This window comes from Myotis myotis, unplaced genomic scaffold, assembly GCF_014108235.1.
Source record: "Myotis myotis isolate mMyoMyo1 unplaced genomic scaffold, mMyoMyo1.p scaffold_m19_p_17, whole genome shotgun sequence".
NCBI lineage: Eukaryota > Metazoa > Chordata > Mammalia > Chiroptera > Vespertilionidae > Myotis > Myotis myotis.
In genome coordinates this window covers 39,250,672-39,266,949 of record NW_023416321.1, presented here as the reverse complement: position 1 = coordinate 39,266,949, position 16,278 = coordinate 39,250,672, and the positions used below count along the sequence as shown (strand labels likewise).

Below are 16,278 nucleotides of genomic sequence, written 5' to 3'. Positions count from 1 at the left end.
CAATGTCATAGAAACAGAGTAGAATTTTGGTTGCCAGGAACTAACTGGGTGGTGGGGGGAACATGGAAGGAGGGAAATGGGGAGATCTAGGTCAAAGGGTACACCTTTCAGTTATAAGATGAATAAGTTCTGAAAATCTAATGTACAGGGTAGTGACTACATTTAATAATACATGAAGGAATATTTGTTGATTATTCCTCAAAAATCGGGGAAAAAATAATTTCCAATTAGGAAATACTAATGGATTGTATTAGTCAGCTCAGGCCTCTATTTAAAAAATATATATATATCATCGACTGGGTATTTTAAACAATAGAAACATATTTCTTTACAGTTTTGGAAGCTGGAAGTCTGAGATCTGGGTGCCAGTGAGGTCAGGCTGTGGTGAGAGCTCTCCTCCTGGCTCGCAGAGAGCTGCCTTCCCACTGTGTCCTCACATGGCAGGGGAGAGAGCGTTCCTCTCTATTTCTTCCTCCCGTCTAATGCCATGGTCCTATCGATTAGGGCCCCATCCTAATTTAACCCCAATTACCTACTAAAGACCCTATGCCTATCTCACATTGGGAGCTAGGGTTTCAACATATGAAATTGATGGGACACAATTCAGTCCATGTCATGGATAATAAACATTTGAAAATGTACTCAACCTTATGTGAACATCAAAGACATGCATATTAAAATAATAGTTGGTAATTTTCAACCACTATATTCTCAAAAATTAGAATAATTTATTGACAATAGCCTCTGTTGACAAAGGTATAGGGAACCTTTTCATTCACCACTGGAATAATAAAATTATGCAAATTTTTGTATGCTAAGAAGGAAATATTTATCAAAAATCTAAATTTTTATTTAGGAATTTTTATTTATTCAATTCAGTAATCTTATTAATTAGAACTTATTTTATGGCAATTCTTACAAGATAATGGAAACACATATTTAAAGATTATTCTTTACATTATTGATCATAATTGCAGTAAATCTAGAAACAGTCTAAACTCCAACAAAAGGAATATGGTTAAGTAAATTATGATTGGTTCATAAATTAACATTAGGCAGTCATTAAAATGGATAAAGTAAGTTTTAGGTATTTGACAGGTGAAAAAGTCTACCGTGTCAACAATAAAACATGACATAACATGCCCCTATTGATAGAAAATATACAATATGTTTATATTGTATAAACATGTTAATGTTAACATAGAAATTATAAACATGTTTATATATGTACAAAAAATTGGAAAAGGACCAAATTCTTACCAGTGGTTTCTTTTTTCTTGAAAATTAAATTATTAAGGATGAGAACACATGGGGTGAAGTTTTTTACTTACATTTTTCACTGCTAAAATTTTGTCTTGTTTTTATTTTTATAAACATAATTTCTAATGAAAACTTTTAAATCAATATGTATTTCCATTTTAGAAAAAAAGAAGGCACCTAAAACGAAATATAAACTCTGCACGGTTAAATACCCCAGCATCTTGCAATGTAGGCAGGGCACTGGAAATCAGTGTCTCAAATTATACTGCACTAGGTCTGAATTCTTGAGGGGAGTCCCATGTAAGAGCAGTTGGGGAGCTGTTTCAGGGGAAGGCTGGCGGGAGGTGGTGCTAATACTTGGAACTAGGCTGCGACTTTCCATATTCCAGTTTGGAGAGAATCTTTGTTGGTGCATTTTTGGGGACCCAGGCAGAAAATAAACAAAGGGCTGCCTGTAGGACCACCAATCTCCCAAGATACAGAGCTTCCTGGGTTGCAGAAAGCCACTTTCCCACTGTGTCCTCACATGGCAGGGAAGCACATCTGGAGTGAAAAGGGTAGCTAGGTCAAAATGGCAATGAGCCAAGGATTCTGGTCTACAGAACCTGCACACCCTTTATCAGGGAGAGCCTCCTGGGGAACAAGAAGTCTCACCCTTTTTTTCTTTCTTTTTTTTTTTTAATATTTTATTGGTTTTTTACAGAGAGGAAGGGAGAGGGATAGAGAGTTAGAAACATCGATGAGAGAGAAACGTTGATCAGCTGCCTCCTGCACACCCGCTACTGGGGATGTGCCCGCAACCAAGGTACATGCCCTTGACCAGAATCGAACCTGGGACCCTTCAGTCCGCAGGCCAACGCTCTAGTCACTGAGCTAAACCGGTCAGGGCAAGAAGTCTCACTCTTATCAAGTCATCTGGTTCAAGGATCTATGGAAGGGAAGGACCAGGTGCTGTGATTCTACCCTCCTGAGACACCTCTCAGGCAGGGGCTCGCTTCCCCATGAGCACTTTGCGCAGGGCACCCTGCACATCAGGGTTCCGGAGGCTGTAGATGAGTGGGTTCAGCATAGGGCTGATGACAGTGTTGAGGACGCCAATCCCCTTGTCCTTGTCTGAAGCCTCCACTGAACCCAGACGCATGTAGCTGAAGATGCCTGTCCCATAGAAGATGCCAACCACAGTGAGGTGGGAGCCACATGTGGAGAAGGCCTTCTTCCTGCCCTCCACTGAGCGTATTCGCAAGACTGCAGCTGCCACATGGATGTAGGAGGTGACAATAAGAACCACAGGTGCACCGGCCATGAGGATACCCAGACCAAAGAGCAGCAGCTCATTGAGTTGGGTGCTGGAGCAAGAGAGCTGGAAGAGCTGTGGCAGGTCACAGTAGAAGTGATTGATCACATTGGGACCACAGAAGTTGAGTGTGGATATGGCCACAGTGTGGGTCAGTGCATTGGTGAAGGCACAAGCCCAGGACACAGCCACCAGGATCTTCTGGACCATCTGGCTCATGCGGGTGCTGTAGGTGAGGGGCCGGCAGATGGCCAGGAACCGGTCATAGGCCATGGCTGTCAACAGGAAGCAGTCCACACCAGCCAACTGATGGAAGAAGAAAACCTGTGTGAGGCATGCTCCATAGGGAACTGCACGCTTGTGGGACAAGAGGCGACTCAACATTGAGGGAACAGTGACAGTGATGCACCCAATGTCCAGCAGTGACAGGTTCCCCAGGAAGAAGTACATGGGGGTGTGGAGTTTGGGCTCCACCAAGATGGCAGCCAGGATGCTGAGGTTGCCCCCAACTGTGAGCAGGTAGGCAAAGAGGAAGAGCACAAAGACAAGTGGTAGGAACCCCGGTGTGTCCACCAAGCCCAGCAGGATGAATTCAGTAACGGCTGTTCCATTGGCCCCAGATTCTGCTTCCATGGGTCCCTGTAAGAAGACATCTCATAGTGGAAGGGATGAGGCTTCCCAATTTAGTAAATTCTCAAGTGTCTTAGTGGTTATTTTCCCAACCTGTGGGCTGCGCCTCACTTATTAACCCTCTCTCTGTCTTCACTTCAGTCTTTACCCAGCTTGTAGGTGAGTTGCCTGGTGCCTTGGGCACCCCACCCCCAGGACCTCGTGAAAGATATATAAATTATTATTTCCTTTGTTCCCTAGATTCAAGAAATGAGGTCCTCCCATCAACAACCTATATGAGATTTTGGAGGGAAATAATGGGAAAAGTAGAAATTAACAGATGGTAAAATAAAAAGGAATTAAAGAATTGATTATAAGTCCTTTTAAAAAAAATAGTACAAAGAAATAAATACCTAGAAAGTATCTAATCAATAAAAATGTAAAAATACACAAAACTAGGGATTGAAAGGTGATATAACCACAGACAAAAAATAAATCAAATAATAATGGAATACTACCTACTCCTAAATTTTAACAATCAATTCAAGGACAGTCCCCACACCACATAAACTAGTTACAAGGGGAAAATATGTGGTCAATAATGTATTTCCACATGTAGGCTCCAGGCTCACATATTTCTTATACAAATTATGTTAAATTATCAATATAAATAAAATTATCATGCAACAAACTTTTCTTACTTAGAAAAAAATGGAAGCTTTTCAACTCATTTTTTAAAGTTAGCAAATCTTAATACTAACAGCCAAAAAAAGGAATTACACTATTCTCATTGATAATCTATATATATAAAAGCCTAAGCGACCATTACGACCGAACCACCAGAACGACCAGTCACTATGACACACACTGACCACCAGGGACCAGATGCTCAATGCAGGAGCTGCCCCCTGGTGGTCAGTGCGCTCCCACAGTGGGAGCACTGCTCAGCCAGAAGCCAGCTCATGCTTGGCACGCAGCTGCTCACTGCCCCCCCACCACCACCACCACCAAAGGTCGCCTTCCTCTGCGGGGCAAACAGCAGGGCGATTTGGGGACCCCTGCTGGCACCCACCTTGGCTGGCCTGGGGCCTGCAAGCTGGGGGCAGCTCCTGCATTGAGCGTCTGCCCCCTGGTGGTCGGTGCACATCATGGTGACCGGTCTTTCTGCTGTTTGGTCGATTTGCATACTAGCCTTTTATCATATAGGATTAGCAAGTTAAATTTTTAAAATTATATACAAGTCAATAGGTACCTTATATGCCAACAAGGGTCAGCTATAAAACCCAAAAGTCCTAATTGTAAGATAACTTTCATCATATGAAATGAAAGGTAAAGCACGAAATAGCTTATACCTGAATTATATATGCGGGTTCCTAGAAAAATGACCCAGTACCATTGACTAGTAGGAATATGAGAGATTTTTTTATTTTTATTTATTTATTTTTTTTGCTTTCAAATGATCTAGAATGAACCTGAGTACTTTTATAATAATAAACATATACTTTTAATGTTCTCTATTTTCCGGATTATAAAGATCTTCAAAGGCTGGCAATAGGAGCTCAGTAGCTCCCCTCTGTCATGTTTCCAGAAAGTTCAAGGTGCTGCTAGCCAGCAGATTAAATAAAGGTTTAGACTGCTATATGGATTCAAATTTGCCTCACTGCTCTATGAAGGAATAACATTTGCTCCACTGTACTTCCTTTAAAAAAAATATTATTAGTACCTGGAAATACTTAGGATTTTTAGAAGTCAGGAACACCAATCAGAAAAATATATATGCACTGCTATGTTCATAGCAACATTAGTTACAATAGCTAAGATCTAGAAACAGCCCAGGTGCCCATCAGTAAATGAAATGATTTAAAATCTGTGGTACATTTACACAATGGAATACTATGCAGCTGTAACAGGATCTCTTATCCTTTGAGACAGCGTGGATGGACCTGGAGACTATTATGCTAAGCAAAATAAGCCAGTCAGAGAAAGACAAATATCACACGACCTCACTTATATGTAGAATGTAATGAACAAAATAAACTGATTAACAAAAAGACCAGAGGCGCTGAAGCATGCCACAGACTGACGTATTTCAGAGGGAAAAGGGAGAGGTGGGGTGAGATTAAGCAGTGAACTTATCTGTATATGAGCATAACCCACAGACAGAAAATAGTGTGGGGAAAACCTGGGGAGGGTTCGGGAGCAGGTGAAGGGAGCCATTGAGGAGGGTGGGGACATCTGTAATATTTTCAACAGTAAAGGTAAATTTTTAAAAAGTGTAATTAAAAGCATCATAGATAATAATAATAATTAAAAGCTGTGATATCTGCAACGGTGTTCATCATGAGGTAGGAATAATGAAAATAAGTTCCTAAATATTGAGAAATAACAAATCCAAGATGCAATGTCAGTTTCCCATCAATAACATAGGCCCTGAGTCACGGTGGGACCCACTATGGATAATATTCAGCCAGAATCCACTGGTACAGGGTAGCAGTCTGGTGCTTACTAAATATTTTTACAATAACCTCTATAATGTTTTTATTAGTTATGTTCAGTATACCATGATGTATATAATATCACTGAGTCAAAGAAGGACCTGGTTGGTTGGTAACTTGGAGAGTATCTGCTCCCTCTTTATACTAATGAGGAAACTATGGTGAAGCATTTTGGGGTTAGATTTGTTTGGATTAGAATAAATATCAAATATACTTATCAAATGTCTGGTTTTCATATATATATATATATATTTCATTGATTTCAGCAAGGAAGGGGGAGGGAGAGAGAGATAGAAACATCAATGATGAGAGAAAATCATTGATCAGCTGCCTCCTGCACTCTCCCCACTGGGAACTGAGCCCGCTGTAATCCTGGGCATGTGCCACGACCAGGAATCATACCATGACCTCCTAGTTCATAGGTTGATGCTCACCATTGAGCCACACTGGCCAGACCAAATGTCTGGTCTTCTTTTTTTTTTTTAAGTACCTGTTGCTGGGCCATCCTGCTGTATGCTTACTAAAACCCAAACAACTGTGAAGCCACCAGAGAAAGGATTGTATGAGGACACCAGAAATGTGTCTACTGGTCGGACCATCCCAAGATGGCTGCTTCCAACCAAGTCCCCAAGGTCACTCCTGGTAGTTACCACATTCTTCTGCAATTCTCTCTGGAGCTGCTCTGGACCACTCTTCTGACTGAGAAACCTGTTCCCACACACTGTGGCTGTGCCTTGTAAACTCAGGCTCTCTTGTTCGCATACAGACCTGTCCCAACTAGCTTGTGAACAAGCAGGCTCTTTCGATAGGTAGGTGACAGCTACAATCGGCACCTGTCTCACTTCATTCTGCTTCTCAGTTAACTCTGGGACTCTCCTCCCTCACCCATCCTGTGAGAACCTTTCTTCTGATATGTCTGTCTGATTCAGTTTTTCTAAATCTGCCACCAAATAGCACAGAACCGCAGGTTCCTAAAGGCACTTCTCAGGCACCAACAGCCTGCTTCCCAGCCCTCTGCTTTCTGTTTTCTCCAAAGATTGCCCAAAGCAGTGGTCCCCAACCTTTCGGACCTCACAGATCACCAGTGGTCAGCAGACCACCAGTTGCCGACCGCTGGCCCAAAGGGCACCCGCCTGCTTTTCATGCCTCTTCAATGCTGTATCCCATGGTCTTCCACTGTCGAAGGTAGGCCACAGTCTCTCCCACCCATGCCTTTGCACCCACCCCTCCACCATCATAATCATCACTCTTTCTTGCTTTCCTCTCAAAATAGCACCTGAGTCTTTCCCATGTTACCAGTTTCTCTGAAAATTATTTATAGTGCATAAAAACAATGACAAATTATAGAAGTTTAGAGTATCTTGCAAAGTCCTTGCTATGAATATCCTCTTGTTCTATCTGGACAGTCCCTAGAAACCACCCCAGGCCTCTGGCTGTCTTCTTCCATCCGCTGCTCTCTTGGCCAACAGACCCTACAGACATCCTCTTTTCTATAAAGGTTTGCTTTACGTATGCAAACAAGGCAGAGCAGCACTGCAGACATGCTGGGATAGGTGGTGGAAGCCTCCAGAAACCAAATTAGGTCCCCATGTTGTATGACTGTCAGTTTTAGGGGATCCTGCATAGAGGATTCCATGTGAATGAGAGAGAAATCTGATGCTGTGTCTCCTAAAATCTCTGAAATCCATTATTCTTGTTGTGTCACCCTCTGGGTCTAATTATAGATCTAGATCTAAACTCGTTCAATAAACACTACCTGCATTGACATATCAATGGGAGCCAAACATCTCCCACACATATCAAATAATTAAAGCATAATTAAACTGCCTTCCAATTGCCCTCCCAAATCCACTCTAACTTGAGTTATAAGGTTTCACACTCTTTCATTTCATACCTCCCTATCTTTGCTCAAACTGTTCATTTTATCTGGAATGTTCTCTCACTAACCACAAGTGCTCAAATCCTTTAAGATTCAACTAAAAGTGTTTCTCTTCTATAAAAGTTGTCCTGATCCTTCTCCTTATCAAACTCATCTCCCTAAACTCCTGCAACACTTTACTTGTATACTTCATAGTGCTTATATCTGCTAACCTCTCTAGAGCATCCCATTACTGCTGTACCCACTCTAAGTGGTTTCAGGACAGACTTATGCCTGACCCAGCTCTGCATCCTCAATGCTCACCATCACACTTTGCATACAGTAGGTGCTCAATATTTCTGAAATAAATAAGTGGATGAACTTGGCAACTAAGACCATCAGACAAACAAGTTTTCAGTGAAAGGGGGTATCAGATTGGGCTATCAGTTAGGAAAGGCTTTCTGGATGAGCTGGCATTTCCGCAAGACATTGAAGAAGTGGTATGATTTAAGGGAGGTGTAAGTCTGAATAAAAGGCCAGAAGTACTTCTGTAGGAGTTTCCACTGCCTTTGTCTAGATGGGGCATCAGGAATAATTCAGACATCAGTTCAAACAATCCATCCACTGACATCTGTCTTTTCTTGAAAACAGCCCAAAAGAATTTAGCAGCTAGGAAGGGATAGCCTCTATGAATAAATAAATAAGGCCAGGCAAGAAGAGGAAATACAATATAACAGAAATACAATATAACCTCACTCTGTAGAGATAACACTTCTAACAAGATTCTAGGGTTACCAACAAGATTCTGGGGTGACCACTGGTCTATCATCTAAGAAGTCCATCTTAAACAAATCACCTTGGTGAACTTAACTGAAGAGGCTATCGTAGATTACCATTCAGATGTCCAGAAGGAGCCGAGGCTGCCTGATTTGACATTCCAGCTAAATCCTTTATACTTTTTTTAAAAATATATATTTTATTGATTTTTTACAGAGAGGAAGAGAGAGGGACAGAGAGTTAGAAACATCGATAAGAGAGAAACATCGATCAGCTGCCTCCTGCACACCTCCCACTGGGGATGTGCCCGAAAGCAAGGCACATGCCCTTGGCTGGAATCGAACCTGGGACCTTTCAGTCCGCAGGCCGATGCTCTATCCACTGAGCCAAACCTGTCAGGGCCCTTTATACTTTTGATGATGAAGAATCAATCAGGGCCTCTGATGTAAGGTGTGGCCCACAGCTGCTGCCTGAGAAATGGGTCCAGCAGGAAGGTTGAATCTGATGAATGTCCTCATACTCACTGGTAAAAACAGAAAGCAGACTTCATCCAAGAATGAGCGGCATTGGCAAAGTGGTCAGGCATGGAAGGGTCTCAGCTCTTTTCCTCACTTGTTGTGTTACTCTGAGCAAGACCCTTTCCCCCTACAGAATCCTGTGTGAAATAGGTTTGACTCACTGACTCACTTGGTAACAACTCAAGTTCCTTCTTTATTATTAGGGAGCTGAAGGAGGGCCCTGGAGTTGACTCACCTTGTTGCAGGTACAGAGCCAGAGAGGTGTCCGGTGCAGTGCAGGGAAAGGAAGAGTGTGAGGCACTGTGCGGGCCTGAGCCGCAGGAAGCTAGGAAGGGCCATATGTAAGAAATGAGTGAAAGCGAGATGAGATCATCTCTGTTGTGAGGCACTACCCTCTACAGTACCATCACCTGGGGACCTCAAAATTAGCCCTCCCAGGAAAAGTTGGGGGTTTGGGAAGCCACAGACCTAGAAACAGCCCAGCCCTTAATGAACCCAGTAATGATGCTTCACAACTTTGTAATGCTTTTGATTTTCTCCAAAGGGCTTCACATCCAGCTTTACTTCACCTCTCATATTGGTTTCATGAGGGTGACTAGGAAGTGTTATTAATCTCATTTATCACACAAGGACAGTGCAAAGTTCATCCATATTCTCAAAGTCACCCTTGGAGCTAATGGTGGAACTGAGACTCAACCACAGTCCAGACTGAGTGCTTTGCTCTACCAGATTCTTGGCCCAGAGAAGGGCTCTGAGTAGAGAGCAGCCCACCCTAAAGATTACTTGATCTGGAGATGAGAGGAGGCATAAGAAAAGAAGCCTTCTCCACAAAGTTTCCTAATGAGTCATCAAGAATGCAATGTCGCCAGCACCGGTTTGGCTCAGTGGATAGAGCATCAGCCTGCGGACTGAAGGGTCCCATGTTCGATTCCAGTCAAGGGCATGTACCTTGGTTGCGGGCACATCCCTGGTAGGACACGTGCAGGAGGCAGCTGATCGATGTTTCTCTCTCATCGATGTTTCTAGCTCTCTATCCCTCTCCCTTCCTCTCTGTAAAAAAATCAATAAAAAATGTATTTTAAAAAAAAAGAATGCAATGTCTTCCCCATTAGGGCCTTGTTAGTGGGGGCCACTAGAATTGCATCTTGGGTGGGGTTGGGGGGGGATATCTCATAATGATTCTGGAAGTGACAGTGGAAAAACTGGGTGTGCCAGAAGGGACCATGAGGTCCTCAGAGATGTCATCCCCCATTCTGATTTTCTAGTCTAGGCCCTTAGACGTTGAGGGTCCTAGTGATGAGATTAATGAACAGAATATATTGAGGTATCTAGCCCTCCCTCACTGTTGTGCTCCTTGATGAAAAGTTACTGCTCACCAAATACATGTAGACCTTGAATTTCCTTAGTTGCAGGACCCCAACTTCTCATACTTTGCCAGGGCAGCTTGGTGTGATAAGAAAAGCTGGGCATGATGTATAGTTCAATTATTTATGTGTGACTTAGGACCAGATGTTAAACTCCTCTGGACTTCAGTTTTCTTATCTGTGAAATGAGAACAATGTCTCTGACCACACAGGGTTGGTCTGAAAATTAAACTAAAACATGTTTACAGTACTTGGTAGGGAATCAACAAATTAATAATAATAGTGATCACTTATATTTATTGTATTTTAGTGCATGATCTCACTTAATCCTCCCAATAACTCTTTGATGTAGTTTCATTATTTGCCCCACTTTGCAGAGGAGGAAACGAGGCTCAGAGAGATTTAGTAACTCCTCTGATGTTGTACATCTAGAATGTAGCAGAGCTGGAACATTTGTGTTTCCTCTTCTGTGAAATCCTTGTTCATATCTTTTGTCTATTTTCTACTGGGTTTCTTGCATTGTTCTTACCAGTTGTAGACATTTTTGATATATTTTGGATACTCCATGAGAGCTATATGTACTGCAAATCTCTTCTAATTTGTCATTTTCTTTCCACTTAAAGTGTTGTCCTATGATGAGTAGAGGTTTTAAATTTTTATGAGGGTAAATTTCTTATGGTTAATACATTTTTGGACTTCTTTAAGAGTGAGTGATGTGATTGAACTCCTAGAAGATCATGAAGATGTTTCATAGATTATTTTAAAGATTTTATATCTTTATTCTTCAATGTCTGGCATGGTAGGGGCCTCCAGGAGCCTCCTAAACCAGTGATGGCGAACCCATGACACGCGTGTCAGAGGTGACACGCGAACTCATTTTTTTGGTTGATTTTTCTTTGTTAAATGGCATTTAAATATATAAAATAAATATCAAAAATATAAGTCTTTGTTTTACTATGGTTGCAAATATCAAAAAATTTCTATATGTGACACGGCACCAGAGTTAAGTTAGGGTTTTTCAAAATGCTGACACGCCGAGCTCAAAAGGTTCGCCATCACTGACCTAAACTCTAGGCTGGTATCTATTCTGATTGGTGGGTGCTCAGGGCACATAATCTCAGCATTCAGTAGACACAAATTAAGTTCCACTGTGTGCCTCTCGCCGCCTTTGGCAGGTTCAAATCGCCTCTCACTACCTCTCTCAGCGGTGGCCAGGTGCCTGGGGGAACAGGACACGTGTCATTGAGTTCATCCTTCTTGGCCCAACAGAAGCAACCCATCCTTTCTGCTGTCTTCCTCTTTGCCTATGTAGTCACAGTCAGGAGCAATGTCAGCATTCTGGCTGCCATCTCTGTGGAACCCAAACTCTACGTTCCCATGTACTACTTCCTGGGGAGCCTGTCTCTGCTGGACATTGGGTGCATCACTGTCACCATTCCCCCAATGCTGGCATGTCTCCTGGCCCACCAATGCAGAGTTCCCTATGCATCCTGCATTTCACAGCTCTTCTTTTTCTACCTCCTGGCCAGTGTGGACTGTCATCTCTTGATAGCCATGGCCTATGACCATTACCTGGCCATCTGCCAACCCCTCACCTATACCACCCGCATGAGCTGTGAAGTCCAGGGTGCCTTGGTGGGCATTTGCTGCACCATCTCCTTCATCAATGCTCTGACACACACAGTGGCTGTGTCCATGCTTGACTTCTGCGGCCCTAACGAAGTCAACCACTTATACTGTGACCTCCTACCCCTTTTCCAGCTCTCTTGCTCCAGCATTCACCTCAAAAGGCAACTGCTTTTTTTGGGGGGAGGGGTATTTTAAAGGGTGTGATCCCCATGATCCTCATCTCAGTGTCCTATGCCCACGTCCCAGCTGCTGTCTGAGAATCCACTCAGCTGAGGGGAGGAAGAAGGCCTTCTCCACATGTGGCTTCCACCTCACCATGGTCTGTATCTTTTATGGAACCAGCTTCTTCAGTTACACGCATCTGGGCTCAGTCTCAGCCTTAGACAAGGAATAGGGGATTGGGATCCTCAATACTATTCTCAGCCCAATGCTGAACCCAGTCATCTACAGTCCTAAACTCTAGGCTGGTATCTATTCTGATTGGTAGGTGCTGACAGGAAAGAGGCCCCCTGAATGAGAAGGCATTCAGACACCCCACTTTCTTATGCTGAAAGCCTGATGTGGGCAGGGGGAATTTCAGGGGTGGGTTGAGGGATGCAAGGAAGATAGATAGGATAGGTCAGGATAGAATATGATTTGCCCTGGACCAGGGAGACAGGCTAACGCTTAAGTAAAAGCATGTTTAAGGTGCTGGTAGAAGATGAATTAAAGACAGATGGGAGAAAATTATAATGTGAGTCAGGAAATGGGACACAAATGAACTAGTTTGTATTTTTTTTAATTTAATGACTGTGCAATTGAAATATATTTGAAATCTTAATAAAAACAAAATGCTTGCCCTTCCCTTTTAAGATAAAATATATTTGTACTAGAGTATGGGGTCTGGTCTTTAAAGATTGTTCTTCAGAAAATAAACCTGGGCCCTGGCTAGCGTGGCTCTCTTGGTTGGAGCATCGTCCCATACACCAAAAGGTGGCAGGTTCAATTCCCGGTCACATCCAGGTTTTGGGTTTGATCCCCCGTGGGGACATGTGTGGGAGGCAATTGATCGATGTTTCTCTCTCACATCAATATTTCTCTCTTTCAAATCAATTTTTATAAAAAAATAAAATAAACCTGAGATTGTGGAGTTAAATTGGGGTTTAACATACCCTAGGAGCAGGTTACTGGGACATGTGAGCACCTTCTTCAGAGCAATGTTATCAAATATCTGTTCCCAAAACCAATGTCCCCTTCCTGATCGATCATCAGTAGGAACAACACATTTTCCTTTCACTTCATGGGATGACTCTCACAACTCTTTGCTAAAAACATGAGAATGTATAATCCTGTGTGTCATGAGGAAAAGTATTCAGAATATTAAGTTTTGTTTTTATTTTTAGTGGAAAATGCACTGGTTCATATTGGACATTCTGTTTAATATGTATGTATAGGTGATTACTAAAGGGAGGAGACTATTAAGAAAAGAAAAATAGAGGGACATACTTTTTGGAATTTACCAATGAATAAATACTGGAAATCAAGATTTTACCAAGCGGTTGAAACTAAGGCAATTCAGAGGTTTCATGTGCTTTTGAACCATTTCTATAATTTTTCTGAGAACCATTTCAGGCACTTCCCAGCCAACAAGTTGGAAGTCTAAGAAGAGTGACCTTACCCAACAGGCTTATTAATTGCTTGAGGAGGGAGGCATGGAACCCTTAAGGCTGCCTGAAGCCAGAGCCGAAGGAAGACATGGCTCCATCTGTCAAGTTCAACAGTCATCTGCATATGTCTAGTTGGAGATGCCCTCATACACATCTCAACAATGCCTCCTACCCCCACATCCATTCTACCGGCTGCAGGCTTACACGTGTTCAGCACAGAGAAAGGCACTCTTATGATTGAAGATAATTATAACTAAAGTACAGTTTCTCTTATTATCCCACTAGTATTTACAAAGCACTTTGACATCTATGTTCTCATTTGAATATTCCAACTGCACAGCTGAGTGCCACCCACAACCAGGGCCAGGATTAGACAGTAAGAAGGCCAGCTTTTATTATCTTCACTTTGCAGTTAAAAAAAAAGCAGAGCTACAGAGAGGCTAAATGATTTTTCAAAGTCTATAGCTGCCGGGGTCCAACCCCAGCGGGTCCAGGGGTCCCCAAAGACGTGGACGGAGTCGGCGAAGAAGGAAGGACATGGAGACAGTCTTCAGTTGATCAGCAGCCTAGCCAGGATCTCCAGCCAGGATCTCCAGCCAAGTTCTGGTCTGGATCTCCAGAGAGGTTCTGCCTAGGATCTCCTGCCAGGGTCTGTGTCCATGTTCTCTTGCTAGGTTCTCCAGCCAGGTTCTCCAGTTTCTCCAGTCAGGTTCAGTCACCAGGTTCTAGTCAGGTTCTCTTGCCAATTTCTGTAGTCAGGTTCAGTCCAGGATCTTTTGCCATGTTTTCTCCAGCGAAGTTCTTCTGTCTCTGGGTTCTGTGTAGGTTCTGTCTTCTTAGTCCTGTGTTCTAAGTTCTGTATTCTAAGTTCTGACTCTTGCTGTCTTGTTACATCTGTATTTATACCAGTTGATTCAATCCTATCAATCTCTATTACAAAGGTTAGGGCGTTTCTTATCTCCATTCCAGGGAGTAAAGATTATGTAGCTTAAGCATGATTGTTTGTAGTTAAAATGATTAACTACCCACCTGGCACTTAGTTAAGGAGTTTTATCCCCTCCCTGACTTCAGAAAAAAAATCCCTACCTGGGGAAACAACCTTTCTCAGAGAGGAGACCTTGGTTAAAACACATAGTGCCAAGAAGGTGAGCAAACACTTTAAGAACAGTATGCCATATATGCCAGGTCCTTTGAAACAGCAAGGATGGACTGGCTTCCAGCAAATTCCCCCTTTTTTATTTTTTAAAAAGCAGACATTAAAAAGAAAAACCTGAAATGCTCTCTTGTATCCATTTTAAGAGTAGGATTGGCGCTTTCTGCTATTACCTGAGTCCTGATCTATCACCCCAGGGAGAGCTTGCCAATCCTGCACTTTCCCGGGGTGGAAAGGCTGCAGTGGGGTTAAGGATAAGGTTCCTTGGGCCTACCTTCTCCCATGCCTTTACATTTACCTTTCGGGCACCTTTCCTTCCTCAGAAAAACATGGACGTATTTCTTGTATAAAATGTTCCATCTGACTGGGAGTAACCTTAATTCCTCTGCTAGCAAGCATATGTGTTAAAAGATCAATACAGAGTCTTATTTCTTTAGACTCAGTATGGCACATCTTCTTAATCTAAGAATCAATACAGAGTCTTCTTTCTTTGGATTCAGTATGGCACATCTTCTCAATCTAAGGATCAATACAGAGTCTTCTTTCTTTGGACTCAGTATGGTACATCTTCTCAATCTAAGTTCTGTACTATCCACCTTCTTACCCTACTTATCTTCTATAGGGGGGTCTGTAGCACCCTGGTGGAGTCCTATCCGTCCCGAGTGTGGGGGTTCTCAATGGAGGGGGCTTACCTAGGGGAATCCTGTTCCAGGGGTTCCCAAAGGTGTGGACGGAGCCGGCGAAGACTATCCTCCCTCTTCCTATGGTGGAGTCCAATCCGTCCCGAGTGCGGGGTGCTTACCTAGGGGTCCCTGTTCGGGCGCCAGATGCCGGGGTCCAACCCCAGCGGGTCCAGGGGTCCCCAAAGGTGTGGACAGAGTCGGCGAAGAAGGAAGGACATGGAGACAGTCTTCAGTTGATCAGCAGCCTAGCCAGGATCTCCAGCCAGGATCTCCAGCCAAGTTCTGGTCTGGATCTCCAGAGAAGTTCTGGTTAGGATCTCCAGCCAGGTTCTGTAGCCATGTTCCCTCGCTAGGTTCTCCAGCCAGGTTCTGTCCAGGTTCTCCAGCCAGGTTCAGTCACCAGGTTCTAGTCAGGTTCTCTTGCCAATTTCTGTAGTCAGGTTCAGTCCAGGATCTTTTGCCATGTTCTCTCGCTAGGTTCTGTCTCTAGGTTCTGAGGCCAGTTTCTGTCCAGGATCTTTTGCCATGTTCTCTCCAGTGAAGTTCTTCTGTCTCTAGAGAACGTTCTGTGTAGGTTCTGTGCCTAGGTTCTGTCTCTCCTGGTTCTGTATTCTAAGTTCTGTGTCTTGCTGTCTTATTACATCTGTATTTATACCAGTTGATTCAATCCTATCAATCTCTATTACAAAGGTTAGGGCGTTTCTTATCTCCATTCCAGGGAGTAAAGATTATGTAGCTTAAGCATGATTGTTCGTAGTTAGTGATTAATTACCCACCTGGCACTAGTTAAGAGGTTTTATTCCCTCCCTAACTTCAGGGGAAAATCCCTACCTGGGGAAACAACCTTTCTCAGAGACCTTGGTTAAAACACATAGTGCCAAGAAGGTGAGCAAACATATTAAGAACAGTATGCCATCTATGCCAGGTCCCTTGAAACAGCAAGCATGGACCGGCTCCCGGCATATAGTGTTAGTAGATAGGACAGCCTCCAA

The 16,278-nt window shown here is 43.1% G+C and overlaps 1 protein-coding gene and 1 pseudogene across 1 annotated transcript; one reads left to right on the top strand and one right to left on the bottom strand.

Moving 5' to 3' along the window:
• Window positions 1-2,239: 2,239 nt before the first annotated feature.
• LOC118672339 (olfactory receptor 3A1-like) lies at window positions 2,240-3,199 on the bottom strand. Its single transcript, XM_036341966.1, has one exon. The coding sequence runs from the start codon at window positions 3,185-3,187 to the stop codon at window positions 2,240-2,242; it is 948 nt and encodes a 315-aa protein (XP_036197859.1). The 5' UTR covers window positions 3,188-3,199.
• A 2,416-nt stretch (window positions 3,200-5,615) lies between these two features.
• Window positions 5,616-12,267, top strand: LOC118671541 (annotated as a pseudogene).
• The last annotated feature ends 4,011 nt before the right edge of the window (window positions 12,268-16,278 follow it).